The sequence below is a fragment of the Puma concolor genome, chromosome B2 (genome assembly GCF_028749965.1).
Source record: "Puma concolor isolate L17-30 chromosome B2, mPumCon1.1.hap2, whole genome shotgun sequence".
NCBI lineage: Eukaryota > Metazoa > Chordata > Mammalia > Carnivora > Felidae > Puma > Puma concolor.
In genome coordinates this window covers 91,236,811-91,254,485 of record NC_141671.1, presented here as the reverse complement: position 1 = coordinate 91,254,485, position 17,675 = coordinate 91,236,811, and the positions used below count along the sequence as shown (strand labels likewise).

General features: G+C 38.1%; 1 protein-coding gene across 3 annotated transcripts in view; it reads left to right on the top strand.

The window, feature by feature from the left end:
* The first annotated feature begins 562 nt into the window (after window positions 1-562).
* CCNC (cyclin C) overlaps window positions 563-17,675 on the top strand; it is a 28,993-nt gene continuing 11,880 nt past the window's right edge. The window contains exons 1-5 of one of the 3 annotated variants that reach the window (XM_025925859.2): window positions 563-877; window positions 7,655-7,761; window positions 8,891-8,975; window positions 9,605-9,674; window positions 13,490-13,541. In XM_025925859.2, the coding sequence (XP_025781644.1) occupies window positions 846-877; window positions 7,655-7,761; window positions 8,891-8,975; window positions 9,605-9,674; window positions 13,490-13,541 (346 nt within the window). In that variant the 5' untranslated portion in view covers window positions 563-845. Of the gene's footprint in view, window positions 878-7,654; window positions 7,762-7,818; window positions 8,110-8,890; window positions 8,976-9,604; window positions 9,675-13,489; window positions 13,542-17,675 lie in introns of those variants that run through there. The other 2 variants (XM_025925858.2, XM_086707488.1) reach the window with 2 other exon arrangements.

The window sequence follows — 17,675 nt, the reverse complement described above, 5'->3', positions numbered from 1 at the left end:
TTTTTTTTTTTAAATTAAATTATTGCATTTTGGGCTGTATGTTTCTATTTGGTACATATATATGAATACACCACATGCATATATATAATAAAGGAAAAATGTTTTTCACTGTTCTGCAAAACTGGTAGTCTCTGGCTTTGAAAAGCACTGCTGCTCCAGAAGTTTGCAATCCAGTCCAAAAGGACTCCATTCAGAACGTATTCGGCTTAATGCCATTAAATTTTGGTGGGTCCTTGAGGATAATCTTTATTTGTATTTATTTATTTATTTGTTTATTTATTTATTATTTCTTGAGGACAAAATAATCTTTATTCCTCTTTCCAACAGCAGGTCAAAGAACTGAAGTCAGGAAATCTTATATCTTAATTAAGTGCCATCGTGGAGGCCTGTAAAATGAAATAACAAAATCCCAAACCAGCCTACTTGCCCTCTCTAATCCCCGCTCAGTGAATGGAAGCTGCTCAGGGAAAACAGCTCGCGGGTTCCAGGCCGGAACTGGTAGAAAGCTCTCGCGAGAGCCTTCCGACCGCCGCGAGTCTTCTGTGAGCACCAGTTCCCGCCCCTTCTGCGCCCACAGGCCGTCTGCTCCCCACCGGCTTCATCCGCTACGGCTACGGCGGGGCGAGCCGGAACTTTTATCCATAGGAACGGGTTTACAGTGTAGAGTGTTGCCGGCCGGCCTCAAGGAGATTAGAGTGCCGTCCTCTTCCTCTCACCGTAGCCGCCGCGGAGCGGTGCCGAGCCGATCAGATCCAGGAGCGCAGTTACCGGGCGGGCTGGGTCTATGGTCGCTCCGCGGGCCGCTCCGCCGGCTGGTGCTTTTTTTTCAGGGCAAGCTGTGTTCCATGGCAGGGAACTTTTGGCAGAGCTCCCATTAGTAAGTGATCTTCCGTCTTCTCGCCCGGGGCTGCTTCTTGGGAGTCGGTGAGGACCGGGCCTGCGACTCCCCTTGGCCTGGATCCCGGCCCCTGTCCCGAGCGCCGTGGGGTCTCCCGGGAGGCGGCAGCGGCTGGAAGCGGGACGCGCTTTTCTCTGGCGACTCCCCTCTCCCCGCCCCCTGGCAGCATTTGGTTGGGGGGCGGTGGTCTGTGAGCGGGAAAGGGCGGGGGCTAAGGAGGTTCGGTCTCAGAGGAAGGAAGGAGTGTAACTTCGGATTCTTGGATAAGCTAGGCCTGGAAGAGGGGTGGGTTGGGATGGGGTGGGCACAGGTATGGGAAGTGTGGCATAGTTCGGGACTGTGAGGCGGGCTCTTCAGGACAGTTATGGTTCGCTTTTGCCTGGACTCTCTTCGGGGAATCGGCATTGTAATCTTTTGTCATTCACCTTCTGTCTTGAATGGATTTAATATTCTGTGGAGAGAGTCAGGCTTGTTTCTGCTCTCTAACCAGTTCCTGCCATTACCTTATGCCTAGATGGAGTTGTATGTTGGTGAGGTGTAGGGCAGGTGCTCTCAAGATGTATCCATTAGTCTGTGCCTTATATTTTGTTGTAAACACGTATTTCCCAGTGACTGCTGATTTCTTTAACATATTTCATGAATTCGGGTTTGTTTTTGCTAGTGACCATGGAAGAACTAGAGTAATATTAAAAATATTTTCCCCTAAATACATTTAAGTAGGCAGAAAGGTGAGTGATGGGACTAATTGATTAGGTTTTGCACTGTACGGTTGAAAGATGAACAGAAGCTGGTGCTATTATATTTTAGTATGTGTGTGTGTGTGTGTACATATATATATATATATATATATATATAAATGCTAAGAGAGCGTTAGTAATTGTAATTTAAATTTTGATTCTGTGAAAAAAGATGAATTCCTATTCATTCTTTTTTTAGTCCTTTGTGCGAAAACAAAAATGGTTTTGGAAACCTTATTTCAGGAAAGCAGGTTATCCTCTTGCTATGAAGTGATTCTGTGGAGATGAAATTGTGTGGAAGCTCTACCTCTGATCATATTTGTATTTTGCAGTTTTGCTCACTGCCATATTTGCTTGGGCAAAATTAAAATACAGAAAATTTAATTAGTGGAGAAGGGTAGTATTTTGATAAACTTTGAGAGAAAGTGAGAGAGAATTAACAGGGAGCTAGCTGTTGATTATCAAAAGCTACAGTCATTTTTCTCAACTGAAAAAAAAAGATCTGCCCACCTTTTTATTTTTTTTTTATTTTTTTAAAAATTTTTTAACGTTTATTTATTTTTGAGACAGGGAGAGACAGCATGAACGGGGGAGGGTCAGAGAGAGAGAGGGAGACAGAGAATCCGAAACAGGCTTCAGGCTCCTAGCTGTCAGCACAGAGCCTCACGTGGGGCTCGAACTCACCGACCGCGAGATCATGACCCGAGCCGAAGTCGGATGCTCAACCGACTGAGCCACCCAGGTGCCCCTGCCCACCTTTTTAAAAAGAATATTTATTTAGTTTTTTGAGACAGATAGAGCTCAAGAGGGGGAGGGGCCGAGAGAGAGGGAGACAGAATCTGAAGTAGGCTCCAGGCTTGGAGCTGTCAGCACAGAGCTTGATGCGGGGCTCGAACTCCTGAACCCCAAGATCATCACCTGAGACAAAGTCAGAGGCTTAACAGACTGAGCCACCCAGGCACCCCTGCCCACCTTTTGATAAGTGTTAATTATGCTTTCACTTATTGTTGGCATAATGACAACATTTAGGGGGTAGGATCTATAACAATTGTTTCTTCACTTTTGAAATATAAAATTGTTAAAATGTTAAGTGTGCTTTTTTGGAAATGTCCTTGTCTCCCAATTCAAGTAGTCCTGCAGGAAAGGGCTACTCAGATCTCTTGAGAATTATGAAGTGCCTCGTCTGCAAAAGGTTACAATGAAGAAAGACAAGGCAATCAATTCTGGAAAAACAAACCAACAAAAAGATTACAAAAACCATTATTTTAGGTGATTTTTTGAAGACGAACATCTTAACATTTCTAAAATGAGCATGGCAATTTTTTTTTCTTAGTAGCACATGAAATAATGGTGAGTCATATGAACAATGTAATCTTACGTTTTATGAAAGTTGGTATTATAAGTGTTCGTGGTTTATCCTCCGTACTATGTGCTGTGAAGAAAACTTAAGATATTTGATTGTGAAGATTATCTTTCTAAAAACACTGACTGTGAGGATGAAATTAATAATGCTAGAACAGGATGAATCACAGTATTTTCTAGGAAGTTGAACACAACACATTCTTTGACCTTACTGCATTAAAAGGAGAATGGCATTGGGGCGCCTGGGTGGCTCAGTCGGTTAAGCGTCCAACTTCGACTCAGGTCACGATCTCGCGGTCCGTGAGTTCGAGCCCCCCGTCGGGCTCTGTGCTGACAGCTCAGAGCCTGGAGCCTGTTTCGGATTCTGTGTCTCCCTCTCTCTCGGCCCCTCCCCCGTTCATGCTCTGTCTCTGTCTCAAAAATAAACATTAAAAAAAAAAAAAAAGGAGAATGGCACTAAATATTAGCTGGTTGACTGAATGAATTAATGAACAGATAACAGAAATACAAAAGTACAAAATCAATTCTGGATGTTATTGTATCAGAGGAAACTGAAAATACAGTTACATAATATCAAGGAAATAACTTAATGACATCAATATATGTCCATACTTTTGGGATGTAGCCAAAGTCAAAGTTATAAACTAACATCCTGAAAAACTGAGAAAGAATAAAAATAAATCGAAATATTCTACTTAAGAATATTAAAAAGGAAACAGTGAAATAAATCCGAGGGGAAAAAAGGAAAGACTTAAAGGTAATACCGATATTAACATTTTTTTTTTTATATTTATTTAATTTTGAGAGAGAGCGCACAGGGGAGTGGCAGAGAGAGAAGGGGACAGAGGATCCCAAGCAGGCTCTGTGCTGACAGCAGTGAACCTGATGCGAGGCTCAAACCCACAAACTGCTAGATCATGACCTGAACCAAAGTCAGATGCTTAGCCAACTGAGCCGTCCAGACGCCCCCGATATTAACATCTTGAAAGGAAAAAAGTAGTCAGAAATTATAAGAGTTGGTTCCTTAGAAGGGAAAATCAAAACAGTAGACTAAACTGCTACTAGTTGAAGCAAGGGAAAAAGATATGATACAAAAATACAAAATTAGGAATGAGAAAAGTAAATAAATTCAGATGTACCTTTGGGTTATCTCCATGGGAATAAGTTTGAAAGCCAAAACAAATTAAGAAAGTTACCAGAGAGCTACTCCTTAAAAAATGCTCCAGGCCCACGTTATTTCATGGGTAAATGTTTTCCCATTTTCAAGAAGATCTGCTATTGAAATTATTCCAGTTCACACAGAAAGCTTTCCAGTTCTTTTTATGTGAAGTTACAATAACACTGATAAAATCTAGCAAAGGTAGCACTAAAAACAGTCTGACTTTTGAATATCGATGCAAACATCATAAAGTATTCCCAAGTAGAGTCTAACATTACATTAGAAATATAAAAAATGATAATGATTTTACTATAGAAATATAGTCAACATTTGGAAATCTGTTAATAAACAGTGAAAGCGTCAAGACCTCTTTTAAAATTCAACATCTGTTCTTGACCAAAACAAATAGTATGCTTTCTTAACAGGGTAAGAACATCAAAGCATCAACAAGAGATATGGTAAAACAGGAAAATTAGGGGGCCTGTTTAACATTGTTCTGAAAATGCTACTCAATGCAGTTAATAGAATGAGATGTAAAAAATGACAAAATTACCAGTATATAGCAATAAAATTTAAGAAACTTCAGTTAATTGAGAAATTATTATAAATAAAGGTTTAATGAGGTAACCAGTTACATAATGTAAAAATGGAAAGCTTTCTTTTAGATAAATGATGGGGGAACGTGGCTCAGTAGGTAGAGCACCCAACTTCAGCTCAGGTCATGATTTTGGGGTTCCTGAGTTCGAGCCCCACATCAGACTCACTGCTGTCAACCTGTCAGCTCTCTGCAGAGAGTTGCCTTCAGATCCTCTGTCCCCCTCTTTCTGCCCCTCCCCTTTGCATTCTCAGAAATAAACATTAAAATAAACATATTTTAAAAATAAATGAATGATATAAAAATATAATTACAGTAGCAACAGAAAATATGAAATACACAGGAGTAAACAAACGTACAGGACCTATAGGAAGAGATTTTTAAATTTTGTAGTGGAACAAAGATTTTAATAAATGGAGTTTGAATTCTAACCTTGTAAAAATAGCATTTCTTCCACTATTGATCTCATTAATGCAAGCCCAAACAATTTTGAATGGATTTCCTTTAAAAGTTCCTTTTGGGACTTGATAACAATGTTTTTAAAAGTTCAGGTCTCAGAATAATAATTGTAATAGAATATCAAGCAATTTTCTGAAGAATAGTAGCAGGGGAGTATTTTCTGTACCAGATTTTAATTGTTTAGTTTTATGTTTTAAAATAGCATGGCATAGGAATAAGAAAAGAAAAAAAGGAAATTACAAAGATGATCCCAAATACAATAGTAGAATTATACATCAAGAAATACTTTAGTCAACATTTGAGTAACCATTTGACAAAACATTTAGCTGGATCCCTGTTTTCTACCTTGTACAAAATATATTCCAGGTGGATCACAAATTGAAAGAAAAAAGCCATATTAGAAAATACGGGTGATTTTTTTTTTTTTAATCATTTTGTGTCAGGAGAGGCCTTTTCATTTGTGACAAACATAAAATCAAAGTAAAATATGGGTTGGTTTTAATAAGTGATCCATATTTCTGTATTACAAACAAATATTAAGAGATCATGCTAAACTTGGGAAATGTTTAGTGTATTTGACAAATGATTTATTATCTATAATATGCAAATTATATGAGAAAAATCTCTGTGAAAAAGACCATCCCATTAGAAAAATTGTCATATTAGGATTACAATGTACAGGGGCGCCTGGCTCAGTTGGGTTAAGAGTCCAACTCTTGTCTTTGACTCAGATCATGACCTCACAGTTCCTGATTTCAATCCCTGTGTCAAGCTTTGTGCTGGCAGCTTAGAGCCTCCTTGAGATTCTGTCTCCCTGTCTCTCTGCCCCTCCCCTGCTTGCTCTCTATCTCCCTTTCAAAATAAATAAAAAATAAACTTAAAAAAAGAAAAGAATTACAGTATACAAAAGAAGGACTATATTTGGCCAATAGGCCCTGGAAAATGTTTAACCTCAGAAGTAAACTAAAAACAAACAACCCCCATTCCGACCCCCCTCTCCCCCCAGCCAAACAGTAAGATACTACTTTGCCTTTCAGTTCTTTCAGTTGTAAAGTATTTAAAAGCTTGGCAGTAACTCATGGGGGGGGGGGGGTAAATATTTTAAGACACCCTCGTACTTTTTTTATTTTTTAAGATTTTAAGTTTATTTATTTATTTGGGGGGGGGGGGGGCAGGGAGAGAAGAAGACCGAGAATTCCAAGCAGGCTCTGTGCCGACATGGGGCTTGAACTCAGGAGTCCTGAGATCCTGACCTAGGCTGAAGTCAGATGATCAGCCAACTGACCCACTCAGGCACCCACCGTCATGTACTTTTCATGGGAATGGAAATTGGTGTCACATATGGACTGCAAACTGCCAATGTATAACAAAGTTATCAGTAAAACTGACCAATTAGTTCTATTTCTAGGAAACTATTTTAAATATTAACTAAATATACAGGGTGAATTACAAAGCTAGTCATTAAAACATTATTTTTAATAGTGAAAAATTATAACCTATCTGCCTATTAATAGGAATTAATAAATAATAATACATCCATAAAGTTGTGCAGCAATTTAAAAGGATGCTGAATAACAAATCTGTTGACATAAAAAGACTTTCAGTACATACTGAATGACAAAAGCAAGTTGCAGAATAGTTTTATGGGTCATATCAATTTCATATGTCTGGTTAAAAATAGTAGACTTGACTAGGCAGATGGAGGAGGCTATTAGTGTAATAAATCCTGAAACAGCTTTTAACATGATTGGAATTTGTGAAGTAGGGAAATTAAATACTCCAGTTACTCATGAACAACTGAGAAAAGATACTTCAAATCTAAGGTATCATCATTTGGTGTCAAATAACTTGACCATTATTTTATGTATCACTAAGAAAAAATAAATGTACTAGCAGTTAAAAGCCTAAGGCATCACTGACTGTAAGATCTCTTTTGATATCAGAGTCTTAAAACCAATGAAATGTAGTATACGGTAGAGAGAGAATGAGAGAGACTGAGAAAATTAGAGTGGAATTTTTTTCAGAACATATTTACATTCATTAGTGAGATAATTCTCTTTTCTTTAATTTATTTTCAGTGGGGGAGAAAGAGAGCTAGAGATCATGGGAGGGGCAGAGAGAGAGGGGGAGAGAGAGAGAGAATCTTAAGCAGGCTCCGAACTGTCAGCACAGAGCCTGTTTCAGGGTTCACCCACAAACCATGAGCTCATGACCTGAGCCCAAATCAGGAGTCAAATGCTTAACCAACTGAGCCACCCAGGTGCCCCAATGAGATAATTCTCAGTGTTGGAATTTCAAGAAATGTGAAAAATACTATCTTCTGAGTTACTTCTTGCACTTTGTATTTCTCAGAATGTTTATAACTTGTTCAATCTTAGAATGTTTTTTTGTGACTTTATTAGTTGATTCTCTGTAGCGTGTTTTAACATCTTTGTTTCTTTTAGTTTGCAATGGATTTTGGATAAACAAGATCTGTTGAAGGAACGCCAGAAGGACTTAAAGTTTCTCTCAGAAGAAGAGTATTGGAAATTACAAATATTTTTTACAAATGGTAAACATTTAAAAAAAAATGACTGAAATAGTATAGTTGGTCACTTCTGAATTCAAACTTTTGTATAGTAATTTGTGATGAGTTGTTTTAGTCCATACTTAACATTTCTACTTTTTTTTAATTTTTAAAACATTTTTTTAATCTCTATTTTTGAGAGACAGAGAGAGAGAGAGAGACAAGAGTACAAGCAGGGGAGGAACAGAGACAGAAGGAGACACAGAATCTGAAGCAGGCTCCAGGCTCCGAGCTGTCAGCACAGAGCCCGATGTGGGGCCTGAACTCACGAACAGTGAGATCATGACCCAAGCCGAGGTCGGATGCTTAACCCACTGAGCCACCAGGCACCCTGTACTTAAAATTTTTATTTATACATGTATTCTTTTTATAACTTATATTCACTTATCTTTCTTTTTAAGTGATCTAAATAAAGTCTTGTGAAACTTACATATCAGAGATACTCAAAACAGTTTGAAAGTGTTCATTGATTGCCCTAAGTCTTTATAATGCATTATTAAGCCCAATTTAGGATTGGCTAAAGCAAATATTTTGGGGATAAATGGAGTCTGGATTGAGATCCTATATTGGTCATTCTTATCTTACAAGTTTGCTTTGGAGGGAAGGGGATTTAGAGTCAGAAGATCCTTGCTCTGTCACATGGTAGCTTTGTTACATGATTTTTCTAACCCTCAGTGCACTGTTCTGCAAACCTGTCTCTGTTCTTTTAAGGATTCATTATGGACTTTTTAATAAACTTTATAAAGTGGTAGTTATAGTGAGTTTGATAGCTGTTTAATGTTTTCTTTTTATATTCTAAAGATACTATGAAAAGCATTGAGATACCTATCATTCAGAGGGAAATACCTGTCATTTAGCCTTCTTAATGTAAGAATAGTGTTTGCTCTGGGGCAATTTCTATTTTTTATTGTTTTTATGCATACCTATATATTTTTTAACAGATTTGCAAATCCTAGTACTAGTCCATTGTGATCCAAATAGAGTTTTATAGCATATGTAGGTTTTTCTTTTTGTTAAAAATTAATATAGTCATGATTTAATCACATGGAAGTTATTATTCGATGTCAATATTATGATATCAGAAGATACATTTAAAACTTTATTTTTCTTCCAGTTATTCAAGCATTAGGTGAACATCTTAAATTAAGACAACAAGTTATTGCCACTGCTACAGTCTATTTCAAGAGATTCTATGCCAGGTAGGACTTTTATTTTGGGAATATGTTATACCTATTTGAAACTCTTATGTAATGTTGATGAACCTTAGTGTAACTAAATCATGTGTTTATCGTAGAGTTATCTTCATTTTTTTCCAGTGTGTTTTTTTGTTAATTTTTTAAAAATGTTTGTTTATTTGGGGCGCCTGGGTGGCGCAGTCGGTTAAGCGTCCGACTTCAGCCAGGTCACGATCTCGCGCTCCGTGAGTTCGAGCCCCGCGTCGGGCTCTGGGCTGATGGCTCAGAGCCTGGAGCCTGTTTCCGATTCTGTGTCTCCCTCTCTCTCTGCCACTCCCCCATTCATGCTGTGTCTCTCTCTGTCCCAAAAATAAATAAACGTTGAAAAAAAAAAAAAATTAAAAAAAAAAAAATGTTTGTTTATTTTTGAGAGAGAGAGAGTACAAATGGGGGAGGGGCAGAGACAGAGGGAATCTGAAGCAGGCTCCAGGCTCTGAGCTGTCAGCACGGAGCCTGAATCAGGGCTCAAACTCATGAACCGTGAGATCATGACCTGAGCTGAAGTCAGACGCTTAACCAACTGAGCCACCCAGGTGCCCCTCCAGTGTGTTTTTATATGAATGACATTTAACTCTATCTTATCATATTTTTAGGTATTCTCTGAAAAGTATAGATCCTGTATTAATGGCTCCTACATGTGTGTTTTTGGCATCCAAAGTAGAGGTATGAAATAGTTTTCTGTTCTTCATCAAAGTATAGTCCATGTGCATTGGTTAATCTATATCAAAATAATGGCAAAATACTGAAACTCATACAAAGTCAAAGATACATGACTATTTATTTTTATTTTTTTTTAAGTTTATTTATTTTTGAGAGAGAGATGGAGAGGGTGAGCAGGGAGGGGTAGAGAGAAGGAGAGAGAGAATCCCAAGCAGGCTCTGCACTGTCAGCACAGAGCCCAATGTGGGGCTTGAACTCACAAACTGAGATCATGACCTGAGACAAAAACCAAGAGTCAGATGCTTAACTGGCTTAACTGAGTCACCCAGGTGCCCCAAGATATACATGTCTTTATATATTCATTTAACAAACACTTATGTAGCACTTACTATATATACCAAGTGCTATTCTAAGTTCTTTTACAACCATAACTGACTTAATCCTCATAACAAACAATGGGGTAGTGTAATATCCTTAATTGATAAATGAGGAAACTGAGGTACATAGAGATTAAGAAATTGGCCTAAGATTGTAGAAGTCATACGCGGGAGAAGTAGTATTTGTTTTTTTTTTAACGTTTATTCATTTTTTGAGAGACAGAGCATGAGCAGGAGAGGGGCAGAGAGAGAGGGAGACACAGAATCTGAAGCAGGCTCCAGGCTCTGAGCTGTCAGCACAGAGCCCAGCGCGGGGCTGAAACTCATGAACTGCGAGATCATGACCTGAGCCGAAGTCAGACGCTCAACCGACTGAGCCACCCAGGTGCCCCAGCCCTGCCAGTATTGAACCCTGGGAGTCTGGCTACTGATTCCATGCTTTTAATGGCTTTGTTCTGTATCTTCTAAGACATTTACCTTTTGGCACTAAGTAGTAGTCCATACATGCGACAAGCTGGGGACAGCTTCTCTACTATTACCTGAGTTATAGTACCTCCTCCTGTGTCCCTCCTCCATATGCTTCCTTTGTCCTACTGTCTTCCCTCCCTGCCTCCTAATAGTGACTGCCTGCCAAGCCACAGGGAAAGCAGGAGGAAAGGTAAGGATTGGGTGTGGCTCTAGTCATACAGATTCCAGTAAGGAATTGTTAGGGCATTGAGGGTAATTAGGTGAGAGAGAGAGAGAGATGGGAACTTGGAGCTGAAACCAAATCTCTGCTCACTTTATTTACCTTTTCAGTATTTTTGAGAGAGCACAGTTAAAATCTGAACAGTACTAGGAGATACCGACTGATTAGCAGTATAATACATGTGATCTTTAATGTTATGAAACTTTGTATTGTGTTTCTGAGATGTCTTTAGAATCATAACTGTATTCTTGAAAACTGAATGTAAGTTAAGCCTTGTAGGTTTATATTCCTTTTGGTACTCATGCTGATTTAGTTTTGTTTTGGTCATTATTTAGGATTATTCAAGATACCTTTCCCAACTATTACCTAAACTAATGAGAGTTGACACCATTAGAAATAATATTAAGAAAGACTTTCTAGAGGTTTATGGTTTCCTAATTATAAGTGGTAGTTTAAAGAGGCAGAACTAGTCCTGTTGTTATTACTAAATTCTATAATGGAAAAGGAAGTTGTTTTTTTTTAATAAACTATTTTTTTTCTTTTTTTAATGTTTATTTATCTTTGAGAGAGAGAGAGAGAGAGACAGAGTGTGAGCAGGGGAGGGGCAGAGAGAGAGGAAGACACAGAATCTAAAGCAGGCTCCAGGCTCTGAGCTGTCAGCACAAAGCCTGACACAGGGCTCAAATTCAAGAACTGCGAGATCATGACCTGAGCTGAAGTTGGACACTGAACTGTCCCAGCTACCCAGGCGCCCATAATGTTTATTTATTTTTGAGACAGAGAGAGCACACAAGTTGGGGAGGGGCAGAGAGGGGGATAGAGGATCCGAAGCTGGCTCTTTGCTGACAACAGTGAGCCCGATGTGGGGCTTGAACTCACAAACTATGAGATCATGACCAGAGCTGAAGTTGGCCGCTCAACTGACTAAACCACCCAGGTGCCCCTGGTGGAAAAGGAAGTGTTTATAAAAAGCCTATATTATGGGGTGGTTTTTCCAAATATTACCATGTAATTTGATGTCTCTGAAGCATAACCAGTCTGGAAAATCTAAGCAAAATCTTTATGAACTTCTATTGTAGATTATTGTGGGAATTTTAATTTGTTTTATTTATTAAATATCTTTTGTTATTTGATTTACTATATGAAAGTTTTTACTCTAAGAATTTTGGATGAAGAATTGTTCCTTGATCAGGGTGCCTGGCTAGCTCAATTGATAGAGTATAGGACTCTTGATCTTGGGGTCATGAGTTTGAGCCCCTACATTGGGTGTAGAGATTACTGAAAAAAAAAAAAAAAAAAAAAAGAATTATTCCTGGGAAAAAATGTATCACTTCATATTTGGTTACAGCATTATGTTTTTTAATCTTTAACTGTGACCAGATCTTTCTGTGTTTTGTCCAGTTGTATGGGAATTGTATAGAAATGACTCTTGAGATGTCTCAGGCATTTACTTTTTTTTTTTTTTTTTAACGTTTATTCATTTTTGAGAGACACAGAGAGACAGAGTATGAGTGGGCAAGGGGCAGAGAGAGGGGGAGACACAGAATCCGAAGCAGGCTCCTAGCTCTGAGCTGTCAGCACAGAGCCCGACGTGGGGCTCAAACTAATGAACTTCGAGATCATGACCTGAGCCGAAGTTGGACGCTCAACCGACTGAGCCACCCAGGCGCCCCTCAGGCATTTACTTTTTAGTTTTCGGTGATTATGATTTGAGGTTTAAATGCAAATACACACACACATACACACACACACACACACACACACACACACACACACACACACACTTATACATACCCACCCACCCCTGCCCCCAGATACAGATGTACATTGAAGGTATTTAAATAGACTCCATTTAGTTTAGCCCCCTACCCCCCTTTTTAAAGTTTATTTATTTATTTTGACAGAGAGAGTGTGCATGAGTAGGGGAGGGACAGAGAGAGAGAATCCCAAGCAGAGCTGGATCTCAGGAACCCCAAGATCATGACCGGAGCCAAAATCAAGTGTTATTGGATGCTTAACTGACTGAGCCACCCAGGCCCCTGGAGTTTAGTTCCCTTCCTTGAATAAGGAACCGAGTCTTGATTTTTTTGTTTTGAAATGAAGTGAAGGCTATAGTAATCAGTAATCTTATGAGGTTAATCAAATTAAATGAGACAATATAAGTGGATCACCTCATAAATTTCAGTTCTTTTTACAATGGTGGCATATTAAATTCAAAGAGGAAATGGGAACTGATACTAGAAGTATTCTACTACATCATTCTTGTTTTCCTGTTCCAAAAAGAATAATGGTTTCTGTGGTCTTTTGAATTATTTGATGATGTTAAAGTTTATCTTCTTTAGAGATTCAACTGCTTTATTACTAAATAGCATGAAGTACCTGTTTGTTAGTCCGGGTTCAATTGAATAGGAAGCATACTTAATATTTTTCTTGCAATTAAGTGTAGAATCTAAAAAATGTTTTTAGGAACTAATTTGAGTGCAGAAAGCTGGCATTCTTGCTTTAGGGCTTGGTTTCTAATTTGGTACCTCTCAATGATGTTAAGTTACAAAATTATTTAAACATTGGTCTTATTGCAGCAATATTAAGGAAAGGTAATACATTGAGAGATTTAAGTACTTCATGCCTCAAGGTGAACAGACTATAGACATGGGGGAGGTACGTGGGAAATACTTTGTTTTTAATATACCCCATATACCGTTAGGTTCATCGGGTTACTATATGCCTGATCTCATCCACTTTTATTTCTCTAGGAATTTGGAGTAGTCTCAAATACAAGATTGATTTCTGCTGCTACTTCTGTATGTAAGTGAAAAAAGTATATCCTGCTTTAAGGATATACTTCTTTAAAAAAGCTCCATAGAACAAAAATGTTTTTCAGTTTATGAGACCTGTGAGAGATTGGTTGGGTTTGTTAAATCTCCTGCAGTCACATTTATGGCTCGTATATTTGGCTAAAAATAAAGTGAAAATACAAACATTTTAAAAACCATCTACGGTATTATTTCTAAGACATTACTTTTAATACTAAAAATGGGTAGTAACTATTGATCCAAAAACATCAACTCAATGACTCTTTAAATAATAAGGGTTAAGAAAAAAACTTATTTTCCAGTTTTATTATATTTTATTGCTTTGTAATGACTAGCTGTTGTGTCATTCTTGTGGGTGAAGTAAACTCTTTAGTAATTGTAGTGTATGTCTTTGATAGGAATTATTTATTTTCCCTCCATCTTGAAAAACATGGTATAGGAAAAAAAATTCTGACTATAGTAGCCAGCCCCAGTTCTGTCTAAACAGCAGCTATATAACCTTGAGCAAATTGCTTTACCTTTTGGCCTTAGTTCTTTTTCTAAAAAGATGGGGTTTAGCTGCCTCTGAGTCATGACATTAAAGGAAATAACACTGTAGACCAGTGATTTTAAAATATTGTACATAAGGTATTAACATTATGCTGTGCTCCATCTTCATAGGTTAAGCACAAAGACACCACCTAATAAAAGATAATACAGAGTTTTCTTTCACTTCTATGCTCTTACACAGAAGAGGCAGAAGGTTTTTTGTGTTTTTAAGTTTGTGAACCAGACTAATTTTCATATTTTTGGGTCATTCCCTTTTTGAGACAAGTGTCATAATCTAATTCAGTCTTTTCCATGTCATATTTTACTCTTTTAAGGGAGAAGAGTAATAATCAATTTTGCATAGAATTTAATATACCAGATATATCGCATTGATGGCGATACTGTCAACAGAAAGTAAAATTGAAGGTTTTATTTCTCAACATGAGGATGATGCCAGAATTGTGTGTTAGGAAGGTGAATCTGGTAAAATAATGTAAGATGAACTGGAGGAGAATGTGAGCTGAAGTAGTCAGATTTTGAGGTTTTTCACATGCCACAACATGGATGAGCCTTGGGGCACTTGGCTGGCTCAGTAGGTAGAGCATGTGACTCTTTATCTCAGGGTTATAAGTTCGAGCCCCATATTTGGTGTAGAGATTACTTAAAAATGAAATCTTAAACAAACAAACACAGATGAACCTTGAGAACATTATGACAAGGGAAATAGACCTGTCACAAAAAGATAAATACTGTATGATTCCATTTAATATTATGAATAATTAATAGAGATAGAAAGTAGAATAGTAGCTGTTTTGGGGCTGGAGGGAGGGGGAAATGAGGAATTATTGTTGAATGAGTATGGAGTTTTCAGTTTTGCAAGATGAGAGAGTTCTAGAGCTGGATTGTGGTGATGGTTGCACAACATTGTGAATGTATTTAATATTACTGAACTGCATATTTAAAAATGGCTAAAGATGATAAATTTTATGTAATGTATATTTTACCACAACTTTAAAACAACAAAAAATATCCCTTTAAAATACATATAAAACTGCAAACTGTAGTGAGTGCCATCACCACAGGGTGCTGTGAGAAATAAAAGCCAACAAGATTAAAGTAGAAAAAAATTATTTTGAAGTTATTGAAGTGATCCAGGTAGGTACTAGTGAAGGCCTAAAATGTTTTGGGAGGTGCCTGGGTGGCTCAGTCAGTTAAGTGTCCAACTTCAGCTCAGGTCATGGTCTCACATGGTCTCATGTGAGTTCGAGCCATCAGTGCAGAGCCCACTTCAGGTCCTCTGTCCCCTTCTCTCTCTGTCCCTCCCCTCGTCTTGCTCTCATGTGCGTGTGCTCTCTCTCTCTCTCAAAAATAAACATTAAGAAAAAAAATTTTTAATGATGTTTTGGCCCCCATCAAGGATAACAAGCAAGCTAGATTTGCATTACAGAGTCAGCAGGACTTTAAAAAGCAAGGATTTAAGAAGAGTCAAAAACGACTTTTGAAGGGTGCCTGGGTGGCTCGTTTGGTTAAATGTCCAACTCTTGATTTATCAGTTTGTCATAATCTTATGGTTGGGGAGATCAAGCCCTGCTTTGGGCTCCAAACTGACAGCATAGAGCCTGCTTGTGATTCTTTCTCTCCCTCTCTCTCTCTCTACCCCTTCCCCCCAGCCCACTCTCAGTCTCTCTCTAAATAAATAAAGTTAAAAAAAATGATGAGATATTATTATGCCTGGTCACTGGGAATGTGAAGGTGCTACCAGAAGAGGAGAATAAGGGGGTTCTGAAAAGAGTTAAATTTTAATCTTGGACATTCTAAATGTAAATGTATCAGTGGAACATTTTAGAAATGTGAGGCCAGTGATAGAAATCTGGGATGATAAATTTTAAGAAAGATAGAGTTGCATAGTGTCTTGTGCTGCATGGAAGTTGTGTACCAAAGAAAAAAACCACACCTTTGTAACCAGACCTTTGGGTTTGTGATCTTTGAGAGAGAATGTAGCTGTCATTAGACATTATGGGGTGGGGGTTGACGCCAGATTGCAAAGAATTAAGCAAGTAGGTGCTGAGAAGAGGAGAATCTATATTACAGATACATGAAACAACCTCAGTGAAGGGGGTGTGGGGACATGCTGACCAAAGTAACTTTGGGGAGAAGTATAGTCTGTAAGACTAAAGGCGAAAGGAACTGCATGTAAGCACTGTACTCTAGTTGATAGATTTGATACTTAAGGTGGGTACAAGTTAACAATTCTGATACTGCTTTACTTGTATCTGGAATTAAACAATTCCACTAGATAGATACATCCGTGGTAAATGGATGGCAGATATTTAGAGCCAGGTTTCTCATTGCTGGAGTGGGAATATACATATAAGCAAAGAGAGGAGATTAGAATGATCCATGTGGTGATCAGAGACCTCATTATGAACTCATGTTTACCTTAACATAAATACACATAAATATTTATAGATATGTGGACTTGTGTGTGTGTGTGTGTGTAGGCTTTGTCAGTTAAGAGAGTCTATAAGCAATGACATCCCAGTTTCAGGGAGTTCACCTAGTGCCCAGATCTTTGTTTCTAATACTATTCTCCATTAAAAGGAACTAGGGCTCCTAGGAGAAATGATTGGGACAGGAAATAAACAAGATAGACCTGGAGCATCTTATAGTGCCAAAAAGTAAGGAAGTGCAAAAAAACCCAAAACAAAACCTACCTTTAATGGGGATGTGTCAGGGACATGGAACCCAACTGAAGCTAGAAGAATTTGTGCCAGAAAATGTTTTTTAAAAAGTAGTATTAGATTATAACCCAAAGTATAAAATAAATATCTGCGGGTCCATACTGATATAAATAAATGATTGAATAAAAGAGAAGAGACAAATCTCTAATATGGAAGAATTTAATATAATTTATGTACCTAACTACACCCTCAAATAAGGAAAGCATAAATTTCCACTTCTTAGCTGTTGGTTGTGCATAAAGAGTTCCTTTTTCTTTTCTTTTTTTTTTTTTTTTAAGTTTTTAAAATTTATTTTGAGAGAGCACATGGAAGTGGGGAAGGGACAGAGAGAGGGAGAGAGAATCCCAGGCAGCTCTGTGTCATCAGTGCAGAGTCTGTTGTGGGACTTGATCTCACGAACCTCTCATGAAACTGTGAGATCATGACCTGAGCAGAGATCAGGAGTAGGACGCTTAACTGACTAAGCCACCCAGGCATCCCGATAGTGACTTCCTTCTAATGTGTACATTGTGAAAAGGGCAGGGGGAAATAAGAGAAACCCAACAAACACTTCCTTTGCCAGGTGATTGAGATTAGTGTCAGCAGTGATAAATCACTAGGATTATGTACCTTTGATGTGATAGAATGAAATGGCACTTTCTGTCCTTCCTTCCAAAATCCCACTACACCAGTTTAAACATCAAATAAACATCAGACAAATTCCAGTAGAGGGTCAAGCAACAAAATAATACTTAAAAAAAAAAAAAAAAATATATATATATATATATATATACACACACACATACATACAGTACTCTCAAAAACTGCTAAAGTCATCAAAACAGGGAAAGTCTGGAAAACTGCCACAGCCAAATGGA